Source organism: Alexandromys fortis, unplaced genomic scaffold, assembly GCF_014885135.2.
Source record: "Alexandromys fortis isolate MF-2015 unplaced genomic scaffold, M_Fortis_MF-2015_v1.1 scaffold_150, whole genome shotgun sequence".
Lineage (NCBI taxonomy): Eukaryota > Metazoa > Chordata > Mammalia > Rodentia > Cricetidae > Alexandromys > Alexandromys fortis.
Window position 1 is genome coordinate 1,954,627 of NW_026068027.1, and position 13,279 is coordinate 1,967,905.

Here is a 13,279-nt window from a genome sequence, read left to right on the forward strand (position 1 = left end):
AGCTCAACCCTAGGAATTCTCTCTCTCTCTCTCTCTCTCTCTCTCTCTCTCTCTCTCTCTCTCTCTCTCTCTTGGAATATTGTGACTCTTCACCTGACACCCATGTCCCTTCACTGAAGCAGCTGAGACTGGAATGGTATGTGTGAAGTTCAGACAGTCTTGTACTGGGCTTGTCCATCGCAAACTGGTGAGTCACTGTGAAGAGAGAAGGGGATGAGTATCCACACAGTCAACCCTAGAGCCTCAGTCCCCTCCCTGGGCCAGGCCAGTGTATTTCCACTCTACCTCCCTGCTCCCCTTCTCTGTGCAAACCCATTGAAGACCAGACCCAATTATTGCTTGTTTCTACAGCTCCTTGTTTGTTTTCCCTCTCCCCAACTATAGCATCAGATTTATTTTCTGAAACAGAAATTTTATCTTCTATATCAACAAAATACAAACCCCTGTATCAGGGAATTGCCACAAGTCCTGTGTAGTTATCTGTTGCCTCACCAATGTCTGGTCCCCTTTGTTTGAAAAACTTCGAGGCAAGACCAGAGGGTATGTTACTATATCCTAACCATTCCTGAGCAGGTAGTCTACTTCAAGAATTTGGAGACTTTTAAGTGGAGTGGATATGACCAAGATACATTGTATATAAGAACAAAATTTCAATGAATAAATAAAATTTATTTTTTTAAAGTTAACATTTTGTTCATGGATGTGCCCATTAAACAATTTAACAAAAAACAGATTTTCTTCAATATTTTAAGCAAACGTTTTTACCTTTCTAGTTCATGCTTTGGGTTTTGAATTTCAGTTTCTTCTTGACAAATAAAATAACGATCCTTAACCACCAGGGCCCACCCTCTTAGACTTGGCTGTGCTGGTTAGAGCAAGCGCTGCTTTTGCGAGAACGGGATGTTTGTCTCACTCGGAGCAGACTGTAGACAAGAAGTAGCACATGGCGTACGTCCCTCCCGCTCCCTCCTGGACTGTGCAGTAATGACTGCGATCATCTTCACAGCAAACAGAGAAGCAGACTGCAGATCACAACGAATATCATCAAAACTTCTCACACAATAGACGTCAGACACAGATGAAACAGGGCAGATGAAACAGGGAAGAAAGATTTTATTTCTTCAGTCTTCATCATTTAACTTGACTGCTTTGTCTTTTCATATTAAGGGGGGGGACCCATATGAATCAGGACTCCAAACTGCCAAGATTATGACATCCACTGGAGGTGTGCTCCCAATAGATGTGACCAGAGAATGTGACTGCTGGTGAACCCAATGCTGGAAGGCACTGCCACAGACGATGGCTGTAAACATGTGCTAACACAGCCAGGTGAAGCCTCGGTGGTCAGAAGATGGAAAGAAAAAAATGAAGAAGAGAAATCAAGAAAAACATGGTATTGCATGTAAGGTTTGATCAGTTAGAAGGAGTCTCTGCAGCGCAGAAACAAGAAAGTGCCCCAAAGAGATGCCACATCAGAAAAGAACTTACCCACACAGCTCAGGACGAAACAGGCACTGAGGAGTAGGATGGAAACCATAGCGGCTGACCAGAGTCTCAAGGACCAGCAGACTCCCTTCCCTGTCAGGCAGCAAGCAGATGTGCTCACTTCAAGGTTAGAGAGATGAAAAGCCCAACAAATGTTCAGAATAATTACACACTTAGAGCAGGAAAAGGCTGTCAAAGCCCCATAATAAATGACCAAGTCAGCTCTGAAACACACATACACACATACGCACACACACATACACATCTGCATACACATACACACACATACACATCTACATATACACACATACACATACACACATCTACATACACGCACATACATACACACATATACATCTACATACACACATACATCTACATACACACATACACACACAAATACACATCTACATACACACATACAAACATATACACACACATCTACACACACGCACATACATACACACATATACACATATACATCTGTACACACACACATATACACACACATATCACACACATACATCTACACACATGCACATACACACACACACACACACACACACACACACACACGGAGAAAAATTTCACCCTCAGGCACCCGCAATTCCCTTGTCCTTACACTTCCGTAAGTATCACACTGTCCCATTGATGTCCCATCTTTTGACAGCCCCTTCCGATATTTGATTTCTTGCTGTCTTGGTCCCTTCTATCACTTCAGCCTGCCCATTGTCTGCCACACACTCCCACTGTCTCCTTGGAACTGAGAAAGGATGCTCACCTCTACCTCGGGCCTGTCTTTCCTGCACCATTGTTTAGGTTTAAGTTCAGCAGGTCAAGGACTTCTTATATCTGTCTCTGCAAGATCTGTCTCAGAGACCTGGCCAGAGCTCAGCATCAACCCCCACAAGCTCTGAGCTAGATGACCCAGAGGTGGCCAACACTGGATTCACAAAGAAGAAGTCACAGGCTGAACCGCTTTCCAGTGATTTGAAGATATGGGAAAGAGGAAATTGAGAAACCCCTAAAATTGTTCCTGAAAACTCTTGACAAGAATATATATGGTCACCATTTTCTCAGTTCCTAATGAGGAACTTTCTCCCACCTCAAAAGAAATTTATCTATAAGCCTTATTTTAATTAAATGTTCCTTCTCTGTCGGTGGCCATGTCAGAGGAGCTGCAGTCTGCAGTGGAGCTTATGGAGTTCAGTTCATCCAATAGCAAAGCATGAATACCGTGGAGAGGCAAAGCCCTGGGAGGATTGTTCCCAGAATGCCCCTCCATCCTGCTCTGCTTCCTCCTGCTTGCTGCTGTATTTAGCCTGTTGTGGTTGCTGTGTGAAAGCTTCCCACCGTATCTAACACAGTGTGATTGTTTCGTGGAAAAACCACACGCCTCACTGGGCCATTTACTTCAAACCATAATGAAGATGACTCTTATAAGAGCAATAACGGTTAGTTAGGTCTGTGATTGAATTAAACTTTCTGAGTCGGCCTAGAAGAGACAGGTGGCTAAGACAGTGAAGACGATTGGGGAAATGGTTTTGGTTGTTCTGTCTACGGCTCCAGTACGTGATACAAAAAAGGGGGGAGGGGCAAAGATAGGCTAGAAGTCACCTTCCCTTTTGTTAGATGTGAGAACAAGGAAGTTTCGTGCTTTATAGACTTGTGAATTCTGCCTCTGGGTAAACAAGCCGTATAGGAATCTGAAACCGCGAACAGACGCCAGCCGCTACTAAAGGAACGGGCGGAAAGATGCTTGGGTTTCTTAAATCTTTGTTAATCAGTAATAAAAGAATCATTGCTCTGGGGTGAAGATCTTACGGTGGGAAAAAAGAATACAAAGAAAAATGTTTAACTACTTGTGGGCTTCTAAGAAAAGGACGGAACCAGTGATCTTAACATGATTTCCTCCAGTGTAAAGATTTTCATTTGTTTTTGAAAAATATGTAACTTGTGTTCATGAGGTGATCTTTTCCTGGGTAGAAACTTTTGTCTCGGAAGGTCTAAAATAGATAAGGGAAAAATAAGAGCGGATGCGGGAGCACAAGAGGGAAGAAGAACAGAACAGAGTAGGAGCATAAAGAGAAAACTAAAACGAAGAGTTAAGCTTTGCCGCTCAGATAAGACCCATGGGCGCCTGTTTGTCTGTCCAGGAGTTCGCTGACTCCACAGCTCCTCTCCAGTTCCTCTGACCCACTGAGAACTGACCCTCTCGGCACTTCCCCAAATGTAGTGTGGGTTATTTAATTCATAGAAGGCTCATTTCATATTCTGAGCAGGGTTCAGAAAGTACTAAAAAGTCTGATTGAATGATGAATGCTTAGATGTCACGAGTTAACGTGGTAAAGAAGAAGCAGCTCCTGGAGGCCGAGAGATGGTAAAGTGGCTGCCTTGCAAGCGTGAGGGCCCGAGAACCTGCCTGAAAATGTCGAGTGTGATGTATGACACGTGCTTGTGATCCTAGCGCTGGGGAAAGAGAGATGGGTGAATCCCTGGGAACCTCTCCTCTGGCCAGTGCGGCCTAATCAGTGTCCTCTAGGGGGATGGTGAGAATTATACCCAAGGAAGTCCTTGAATGAAAAAAAAAAAAACACACATTAAAGGAAATAAAATGATAAAAATAAACAAAAATGTTCCTAAGGGATTGAAGTTTATATTACAGATACAAGGGAGAGCACATCCAGGGATATCTGGAATGGTCCAGACTTGAACCAGGCCCTGGGGATGAAAAGCAACAAGAGAGAAAGAGAGAGGAACTAGGGGCCAAGAGACCAGGAGAGAGTCTGAAGACCAGGAGACTGAAAGGGTCGTGTAGCCAACATGGCTGGGTTATACAGGGAAGAAAAGCTGGGGAAAAGGCTGGAGAGTTCAGGGTAGGGGTGGGGGCTGCCAGCCAGCATGTCTCTGTCACAGGTACTGGAGCTATGGAGAGACTGGGGGACAGTGTCAGCTGTGTTCATAGGCGCCCCAGTTAGCTGTTTGCCCTAGGTTTGAGACCTAACAGTCCCCAACATGGACATGCACACATATGAACATGCACCTGCATACATACATCTTAAAGAAGGACACATGAGCACTATTCAGAAATGCTGCAAAATAGAAATGGCTCTGTGGTGTGCGTTTTGCTGAATTATGGCTCTATTGAATGTGAGTACGCTGGTATTTTAATCGTGATTATTGTGACTAAGCTAAGACAGTACTAACTCCATTTTGAACACTCTCTTGTCATACAAGCTGTAACTGAGGCAAATAACCTTGTCAGCAGAGTGGCAATCACGTTGACGACTGCAGGCCAATATGCAAATGAGACTGCCGGGATCTAGGCCTTTTAGATATGACATTTTCTTACACTGCAGTGACCAGTGATCCAGGTTTGTGGTCCATCTCCTGACTCGACTCTGTCACTCCCTCTAAACTACAGGGGTGAAGATCCTATTGAGCAAATAAGTCCTTTTCTTCAAAGCTGGCGGCTGGAGGGTAATCTGTACCTTCTCCATGGTCTTCATGGAAGGGACCGATCTCTGCAGCCACCTATAGGATCTCATTCATGAGCATATGTTCGCTTCATTACTAGTGCTGTGGGCTCAAGTAATTTTCCTTTTTCCACTTTTGCCTATATAGCCATGTACTTTTTTCCCTTGTTTTTGTGTGTTCTGCCTTTGTGTTCCTTGAAACAAACTTATTAACATGTGAACTATTTTTTTCTATGGTCTGACTTTGCCATTTGACCGGAGTGGAAAAAACCTGCTCCTCTGGCAGGAGTTACAATCCTTGGACTTGAAACTGTGGCCAAGTACCAAGGAGCCAGACTCACCTCGGTTGGTCCACTATGGTAAAATCTGACTTAAAATTCTTAGTACATCAAGAGTAACATTGGTACTGTAGCTCTGTAGTAGAGTTTGAAGTCAGGGATTGTGATGTCTCCAGAAGTTTTTTATTGTACAGGATTATTTTGGCTATCCTGGGTTTTTTGCTTTTTTATATGACGTTGAGTGCCGTTCTTTTGAGGTCTGTGAAGAATTTTTGCTACAGTACTGAAAACAGCCTGGTTTTGGCATAAGAAGAAACAGGAGGACCAATGGAACTGAATCGAAGACCCAGATATTAATCCACACACCTTCAAACACCTGATTTTTGACAAAGAAGCAAAATATATCAAATGGAAAAAAGCATATTTAATACATGGTGCTGGCGTAACTGGATATCAACATGTAGAAGAATGAAAATAGACCCATATCTACCATCATGCACAAAACTCAAGTCCAAATGGATCAAGACCTCAACATAAAGACAGCCACACTAAACCTTATAGAAGAGAAAGTGGGAAGTACACTTGAACGCACTGGCACAGGGAACCACTTCCCGAATATAACCCCAGCAGCACAGACACTGAAAGAAACAATTAGTAAATGAAACCTCCTGAAACTAAAAAGCTTCTGTAAGGCAAAGGACATGGTCAACAAGACAAAATGACAGCCTAGAGAATGGAAAATGATCTTCATTAACCCCACATCAGACAGAGCTCTGATCTCCAAAATAAACAAAGAACTCAAGAAATTGGACACCAAAAGAACAAATAATCCAACAAACAAAAAAAAAAAAGGAGTACGGACCTAAACAGAGAACTCTCAACAGAGAAATCTAAAATGGCTGAAAGGTACTTAAGGAAATGTTCAACATCCTTAGTCATCAGAGAAATGCAAATCAAAACAACTCTGAGATTCCATCTTAACACCTGTAAGAATGGCTAAGATCAAAAACACTAATGACAACTTATGCTGGAGAGGTTGTGGGGTAAAGGGAACACTTCTGCATTGCTGGTGGGAATGCAAGCTGGTACAGCCCCTTTGGATGTCAATGTGGTGATTTCTCAGAAAATTAAGAAACAACCTTTCTCAAGACCCAGTAATACCACTTGGGTATATATCCAAAGGATGCTCAATTTGCCACAAAGACATGTGCTCAACTATGTTCATAGCAGCTTTGTTTGTCATAGCCAGAACCTGGAAACAACCTAAATGCCCCTCGACCAAAGAATGGATAAGGAAAATGTGGTACATTTACACAATGGAAAAAAAAATGACAGCATCTTGAATTTTGCAGGCAAATGGATGGAGCTAGAAAACATCCTTTTGAGTGAGATAACCCAGACACAGAAAGACAATTATCACATGTACTCACTCATAAGTGGTTTTTAAACATAAAGCAAAGAAAACCAGCCCACAAATCACAATCCCAGAGAACTTAGACAACAATGAGGACCCTAAGAGAGACTTACATAGATGGGAAGTAGAAAAATACAAGATCTCCTGTGTAAATTGGGACCTTGGGGAGGTTAAAGGGGAGGGGAGAGGCAGGAAGGGAACAGAGAAAAATGTAGAGCTCAATAAAAATCAATAAATAAAAGAGGAACATTGGGCAAAAGTTAGTAACATTTTATGAGTTCTCTCATTAGGTTAAGGGAAGTATTGATACGTGGTATAAAATCTTTACACACACACACTCACACACGCTCACAGACATGCTCACACATATACACTCACAGACACGCTCACACACTCATACATACTCTCACACACATGCTCACACTCTCTGTCTCTGTCTCTCCCTCACACACACACACAATGGAGCACAGACCTTCCTTCTTTTATCATCAACACCTCCACACTCAGAAGGAAGCAGTCTCCAGTATAAGACTGGGAAAGTATAGTAGTAGGATATAAAACATATATGGCCCCTATCCTCAGTTCTTGGCACAGAACTTCTAAAAGCCTTTGGATCATAGGACATTTTCAGTTGTGATTTTGTGAGGGTATTTTTAATTCCAAAAGTAGTTCCAGAGCAATAAATATAAAAAGAAACAACTTTTCTTATATATAACACCTCCATCTTAACGAGACCTTTCTGTATGCTAATGAAATGATATTTGCCAGTTACCAAGATTATTTCAAAATGGATTTATCAGTGTGATCAGACAGTTAAAACCCTCACTCCCACTCCTTCAAAGGGAAAGGAGCTGAAGGCTGAGTTCAATCACCAGCAACCATTATGGATCCTGCAGAGAAAGATCAAATATGGGATGAACTCAATGCGGCTTGACAGGATAGGGGTAGCTATCTCTAATGATGGAATCAATTTAGTAATTTTAAAAGCCCCCAAAGCTTTTTTTCCCATGGCTATATGAAGTGTAATAAGTCACAAGAGGAGAAGGAAGTAGTGACTATTACCACTAAGACATTACCAGCTGTTTCCAGTTCCTCTGAGAGATGAAGAAACACAATCTATACTGTTGGGCTGACTGACTGTCCAGGAAGAGAAAGCATCCTTCTAAGTTGTCCGGTGCATAACTGCTCTCTGCTCCCTTACCAGTCTCCGGCATGCGCTCCCCTAACTGACTGCTGTCTGGACCACTGACACCCTGCACACTAGCCTCTGCCCTCTTCAGTTTCCTGACTGTGCTGTCTGCCTTTTATAAAGAATGCTGAAGTGACAGAACAAAGTCCAACCGAAGGCTGCCCTGAAATAAAATATAACATTAAACAGAAGAAAGCAAGTTAGTAGAAAAATGGGAAATCAGAACATGCACCGCAGAATTGTGGGTGAGCTCCAATCAAATGTGCAGACAGCTGTAAAGTATCCGAGTCTATCCAGAAAAATGCAAAGGCTCCCTATGGAGAATATAATGACCACTAAGGATTAAACTGGAAATGTGGAGCATACTTGGAGACCTAGACAAAGGGAATGTTGTTTTATTTTGACTGGACCTCTTTTATTTAAAAAAAAAAAAAAAGAATGCTTCCTACTGAACCTAGCTAATTAGAAATTCCTTGTAAGCTGTGCTTGGGACTCTGCTTAGTCCCTGGGATAATATTAAAGCTCTAGAAATTGTTGAAGGCAAAAGACCTTATCTGATAATTATTTATAAATCCACAGTGCTAGCCGGGCGGTGGTGGCGCACGCCATTAATCCCAGCACTCGGGAGGCAGAGGCAGGCGGATCTCTGTGAGTTCGAGGCCAGCCTGGTCTAGAAGAGCTAGTTCCAGGACAGGAACCAAAAAGCTATGGAGAAACCCTGTCTCGAAAATATAAATAAATAAATAAATAAATAAATAAATAAATCCACAGTGCTTATGCCTTGAGTCCTCAATTCATGATACCTCCCCCTAGATGATCACCACATCTGTCCTGCCAGCTGTTCTTCATATGTGGACTGGTCTAGAAAGGGCTGACTCAACATTCCTGGCAGTAGAATTGTTGGTGTGCCTTTGATTGGTTGTTCTTAGTCCTTATCAGAGGGTTGAAGTCTTGCAGCTAAAGTGTTGGGACACTGAAAACAATAAATACAAGTCACGATTAAGCCCCTGTAAACAAGAAATTCATTTCAGATTCCAATGAAAGATTTGACTTAATTAACAGATTTTCCATAAATACATTAATGCAAAATACTCTAAATGCTGACTCCTAGGTAAGGTAATAATTTAGAAGTCTCTCCAATGCACTGAGAAATCAGCCAAAATGATACACAATAATTTCTTTTCCTGGAAGAGACAGGAATTGTCAATGAACTTAGGAAACCAAGAAGATCTCTGCAGAGAAGCAGGCAGGAGTGACTGGGAGCTGCCCAGACAAACCAGGCTCCTCCAGGGAGAGCAGTAAGGTACTGGGGAAGAGCTATGTTTTACTCACACCAGGCTGGAAAGAATAGTCAGCTGAACCCCAAGGACTGGATGTGTAATTGGCAGTGACCCAGCGAGGTGAAGAAGTTACAGCAGTGTATCGGGACTGGTGGAGGTCTGCAGTTTCCAGCAGGCAATGGCTTACAACCTTTCCTTCCGCAAATGCTGCAACCAAAGTTTCCCACTTGACTTACCACACTGAGAGGAGTCAGAGAGAGGCTCACCTCTAAACTCAGGGAGGCTGTGCCAGAATGTCTCTCCAAAGGGTAACTTCTAACCTCCACCAGGGCGGGACATACCCCGAATTAGGCTCCTTGGGCCTGAACTTGGATTGTAAAATGTACTTCCCACATCAGTGCAGTTTGCTACATGCATCATCAGAGGATGAAAGAGTTGAAGCTCATCCCATGAAGGAAGAAATGCTGATGGATATAAGTTATCATCTATTCTATTTTTTATTGTGTTTTACTTTTTTCTTCATAGTTTTTGCTCATTTTGTCATGTGTTGCATGTTTTCCTATTTGTTCACCTCCACACCTGCATATACGTGCATCTATAATGCTCTTGCTTTAGCATAGTCTACTCACTGCTTGGTAATACTTGGGCAGTTCTGCATGTCTCTCTACAATGTCTACCAATGGACACTCGCGACTATGTTTCCCACACACAATTTATATTTATTCCTGCATTCTTACTTCTTTTCCTTTGTCCTTCTTCCTTATCACTGCACGTCGACTATAATGTTCTGTAGCCTTAAAAGTCTGCGGATTTCAGGAGTATTCTAATTTTTCCCTCTGTTCTGCCTAGTTTTATGTTAACTTGACCCAAGATATAGTCATCTGAGAGGAGAGAATCCCAATTGAGAAAATGTCTCAATAAAATCAGGCTGTAGGCAAGCCTATAGAGCATTTTATTAGTCTGTGATTGATAAGGGAGGACCAAGGTGCATGGTGTCATCCCTGGGATGGTGGTTCTGGGCTCTATAAGAAAGCAGGCTGAGCAAACCGTGAGAAGAAAGTAAGTAAGGATCACTCTCCTATGGCCTCTGGTATAATGCCCTGCCTCCAGGTTCCTGCCCTGTGTGAGTTTTGTACTGACTATCCTTGGTGATGATGGTGATATGGAAGTTTAAGCCAAACAAACCCTTTCCTCTCCAACTTGCTTTGGTCATGCTGTTTCTTCACAGCAATACAAACCTTAAGTATGTCACCCTTCAAGTAATGTTTTCAATCTTGATTTTCTCTAAAGTTGTCTAATCCCTAATGTCACCTATACTAAATGCCTCCAAATCATGTTCTTAGTAACTAAAATCTTAGTATATACTATACTACCTTGGTTATTTATCTTCCAACAGTTATTGAAACTAAAGACACCCCTGATATTCATTGCTACTATGACATTTTCATAATGGTCCTATCCATCAGCTGTGGTTCCTGTTGATGTTCTACTCTTGAGAGTACCACCGACAATGCACCCAGTGCCCTGGGCTCCTGAACAGAGATCTAAACTCTGAACTATGCACTTCAGCTCTGCCACAACCTAGCCCCACTGTAACACTGTAAATACTTCAACTAAAATTTTAAAAAGGGTTTAAAAACACTAGCAATAAAATACTTCAGATGTGTAAATCTCAATGCAGTAATGTAATATATGAAACATGAAAAATGAAGATGACATAATTCACTCCAAAATTACTATATTAGCTGATTTTGTTGCTCTGGTAAAATACCATAACCAAGGCAACACAGAAAAGCTAAAGTTTACTTGGGCTTGCAGTTCCAGAGGGAGAGTCCATATGGTAGGGAAGGCATGGTACAAGCAGAGTGGAAAGCTTAGAGATCACATTTCCACCTCCATTCAGGGAGTGAAGAAAAAAATTGAAGGTGGGAATAAAGCTGTAATCTGTCAAAGCATGCACACAAGTGCACACATGCACACACACGTGTGATATAATTCTTAAAAGGTTGTACCTCCTAAAGGTTCCACAACCCCTGCCAAAAAGAACCACCACCTGGGGACCAAGTTCTCAAATACATAAGCCTCCGGGGCACATTTCTTATTCGAGCCATGACAACTACTAATCTCACAGTAATAGCTTCCATAGAGAGTGAATTTGAAAAAAATTCAGGTAAAGAACTCAAGAAATGGTTGTGATGTGTGTTCAAAGAAATCAAAGAACAGTAAATGAATTCCCAACTGAATTCCAAGAGAATATAGACAAACAGCTGAATGACTTGAGGAACCTAATGCAACATATGAGAAAGGAATCCAGAAAGAAAACAAAGCTGAAATACTAGAAATGAAAAGTATAATAAGCCAAACATATGATTCATCAATAGACTGAATCAGGGAGGAGACAGAACTTCTGAGTAAGCAACAAGGTGGAGGAACTGGAACATTCCAACAAGGTGAACATAAACTAATCAGATCTGAGCAGGATTTTCAGATATTCAGGACACAACAAGAAGACAAAAGTGAAGACACACAGGCATAAAAGAAGGAAAATTTCATTCCAAATTCACAGAAAATATTTTCATTACAAATTATAGTAAATTTCCCAAATTCAGAGAATGTTTCCCAATGTTAATACAGGAGGCATGTAAACAGCAGACGAAACTGTAAAACAATCATCCTTCATAATATAATTAAACCACTGAATAGAAAGAACAAAGAAATTGTATGGAAATCAGTAAGAGAGAGGTATCAAGTCACATACAAAGGCAAGCCAATCAGAATAAGAGCAGATGTATAACATGAGGGCTGCTGTGGGGTTTCTGTCCTGCCCAGTTCCCACATCTGGCAAGTCCCGAAGAAAATCACACAGAAGTCTCCATGAGATTATAAACTGACTGGCCCATTATCTCAGTCTTCTTATTAGCTCTTGTAGCTTACATTAACCCATTATTCTTATCTGTGTTAGCCACATGGCTCAATACCTTTCACAGCCAGGCAGGTTACATCTTGCTTCTCAGTGGTTTGGGTAGGAATGGGGGGAATGGGCTTCCTCCTTTCCAGAATTGTGTTCTCATCACCCCACCTCTACTTCCTGTCTGGCTGACCAGCCTATACTTCCTGCCTGGCCAAACGGTGTTTATTTAAAATATGATTGACAGAATATAGACAATTCTCCTGCACCACAGATGTGTCAAGAAAACTTCAAAGACCAAGAGAGTTTGGAGTTACATGTTTCAAACTCAGAAAGACAACTGCCGATATACTACAATGCCTGTCAAAAGCTATCTGTCAGAGTAGAAAGAGAAAGAAAAACTCACCATGAAAAGAACACACACGTAGGGATTCATGGCACTTAGACAGCTCTACAGAAGATAATTTGAACTACAGATAAAGACCAACACGTCCATGAGGCCATGGGAAAGAATAAACCGTTCTTAAATAGTTAAGATCATGGGAAAGAATAAACCATATTTAAATAGTTAAGCAAGAAATGAATAGGAAAACACCACACATTACAAATCCGTCAAAATGACAAAGATTAATACATACCTTTTAATAAAAGCTCTGGTATCAATGATCTCAACTCCCCCAGTCAAAAGACACAGAGGAGAGACGGAGCTGGGAGGCGCAGGCAGGCAACGACGGCTGCCGCCGAGACTGGAGGGGACCAGCGTGGCGGCAGAGGTCGCAGGCAGCAGGGACCAGCGTGCAATACCGAGAGCAGATCGCCCCACTACAATTAAATCAAAGAGGTAGGCCTTTGGTTGGCGAGGGCCCTGGCAAACGGGGAGCCGGGACCGGTTCCGGAAAACCCTTCTTAGAGGTGAGAGGGTTCTTGGCCCCCAGCAGGAGCCAGGAAACAGAGCGAGGGCAATTAGTAAGAGAAGCCTCTGGCCAGCAGAGAAACCTGATCTGATTTTAAAAGACCAATTAGATAGCATTGAAAGGAGGAGATGGGCAGGCGCCAAGGCAGAACATCACCCATTAATCAGAAAAACAACATGAAAACACCAGATCCCAAAGATCTTACAACAGAAAGATTTGAACACCCTAACACAGAAGAAGTGGAAAAAATTGACTTTATGAAAGCAATAGAATCCCTTAAAAAATATGTAATAAACACCCTTATAGAAATGGATGAGAAGAATAACAAAAAGTTC

At 42.0% G+C, this 13,279-nt stretch overlaps 1 protein-coding gene across 2 annotated transcripts in view; it reads right to left on the minus strand.

The window, feature by feature from the left end:
- The window catches only part of Clec6a (C-type lectin domain containing 6A), a 12,613-nt gene extending 10,161 nt beyond the window's left edge, over positions 1-2,452 (minus strand). Inside the window, exons 1-3 of one of the 2 annotated variants that reach the window (XM_050164141.1) lie at positions 2,267-2,451; positions 1,489-1,578; positions 94-195 (exon numbers count right to left, since the gene is read on the minus strand). In XM_050164141.1, the coding sequence (XP_050020098.1) occupies positions 94-195; positions 1,489-1,578; positions 2,267-2,297 (223 nt within the window). In that variant the 5' untranslated portion in view covers positions 2,298-2,451. Of the gene's footprint in view, positions 1-93; positions 196-1,488; positions 1,579-2,266 lie in introns of both variants that reach the window. The other variant, XM_050164142.1, reaches the window with a different exon arrangement.
- Between the last annotated feature and the right edge of the window lie 10,827 nt (positions 2,453-13,279).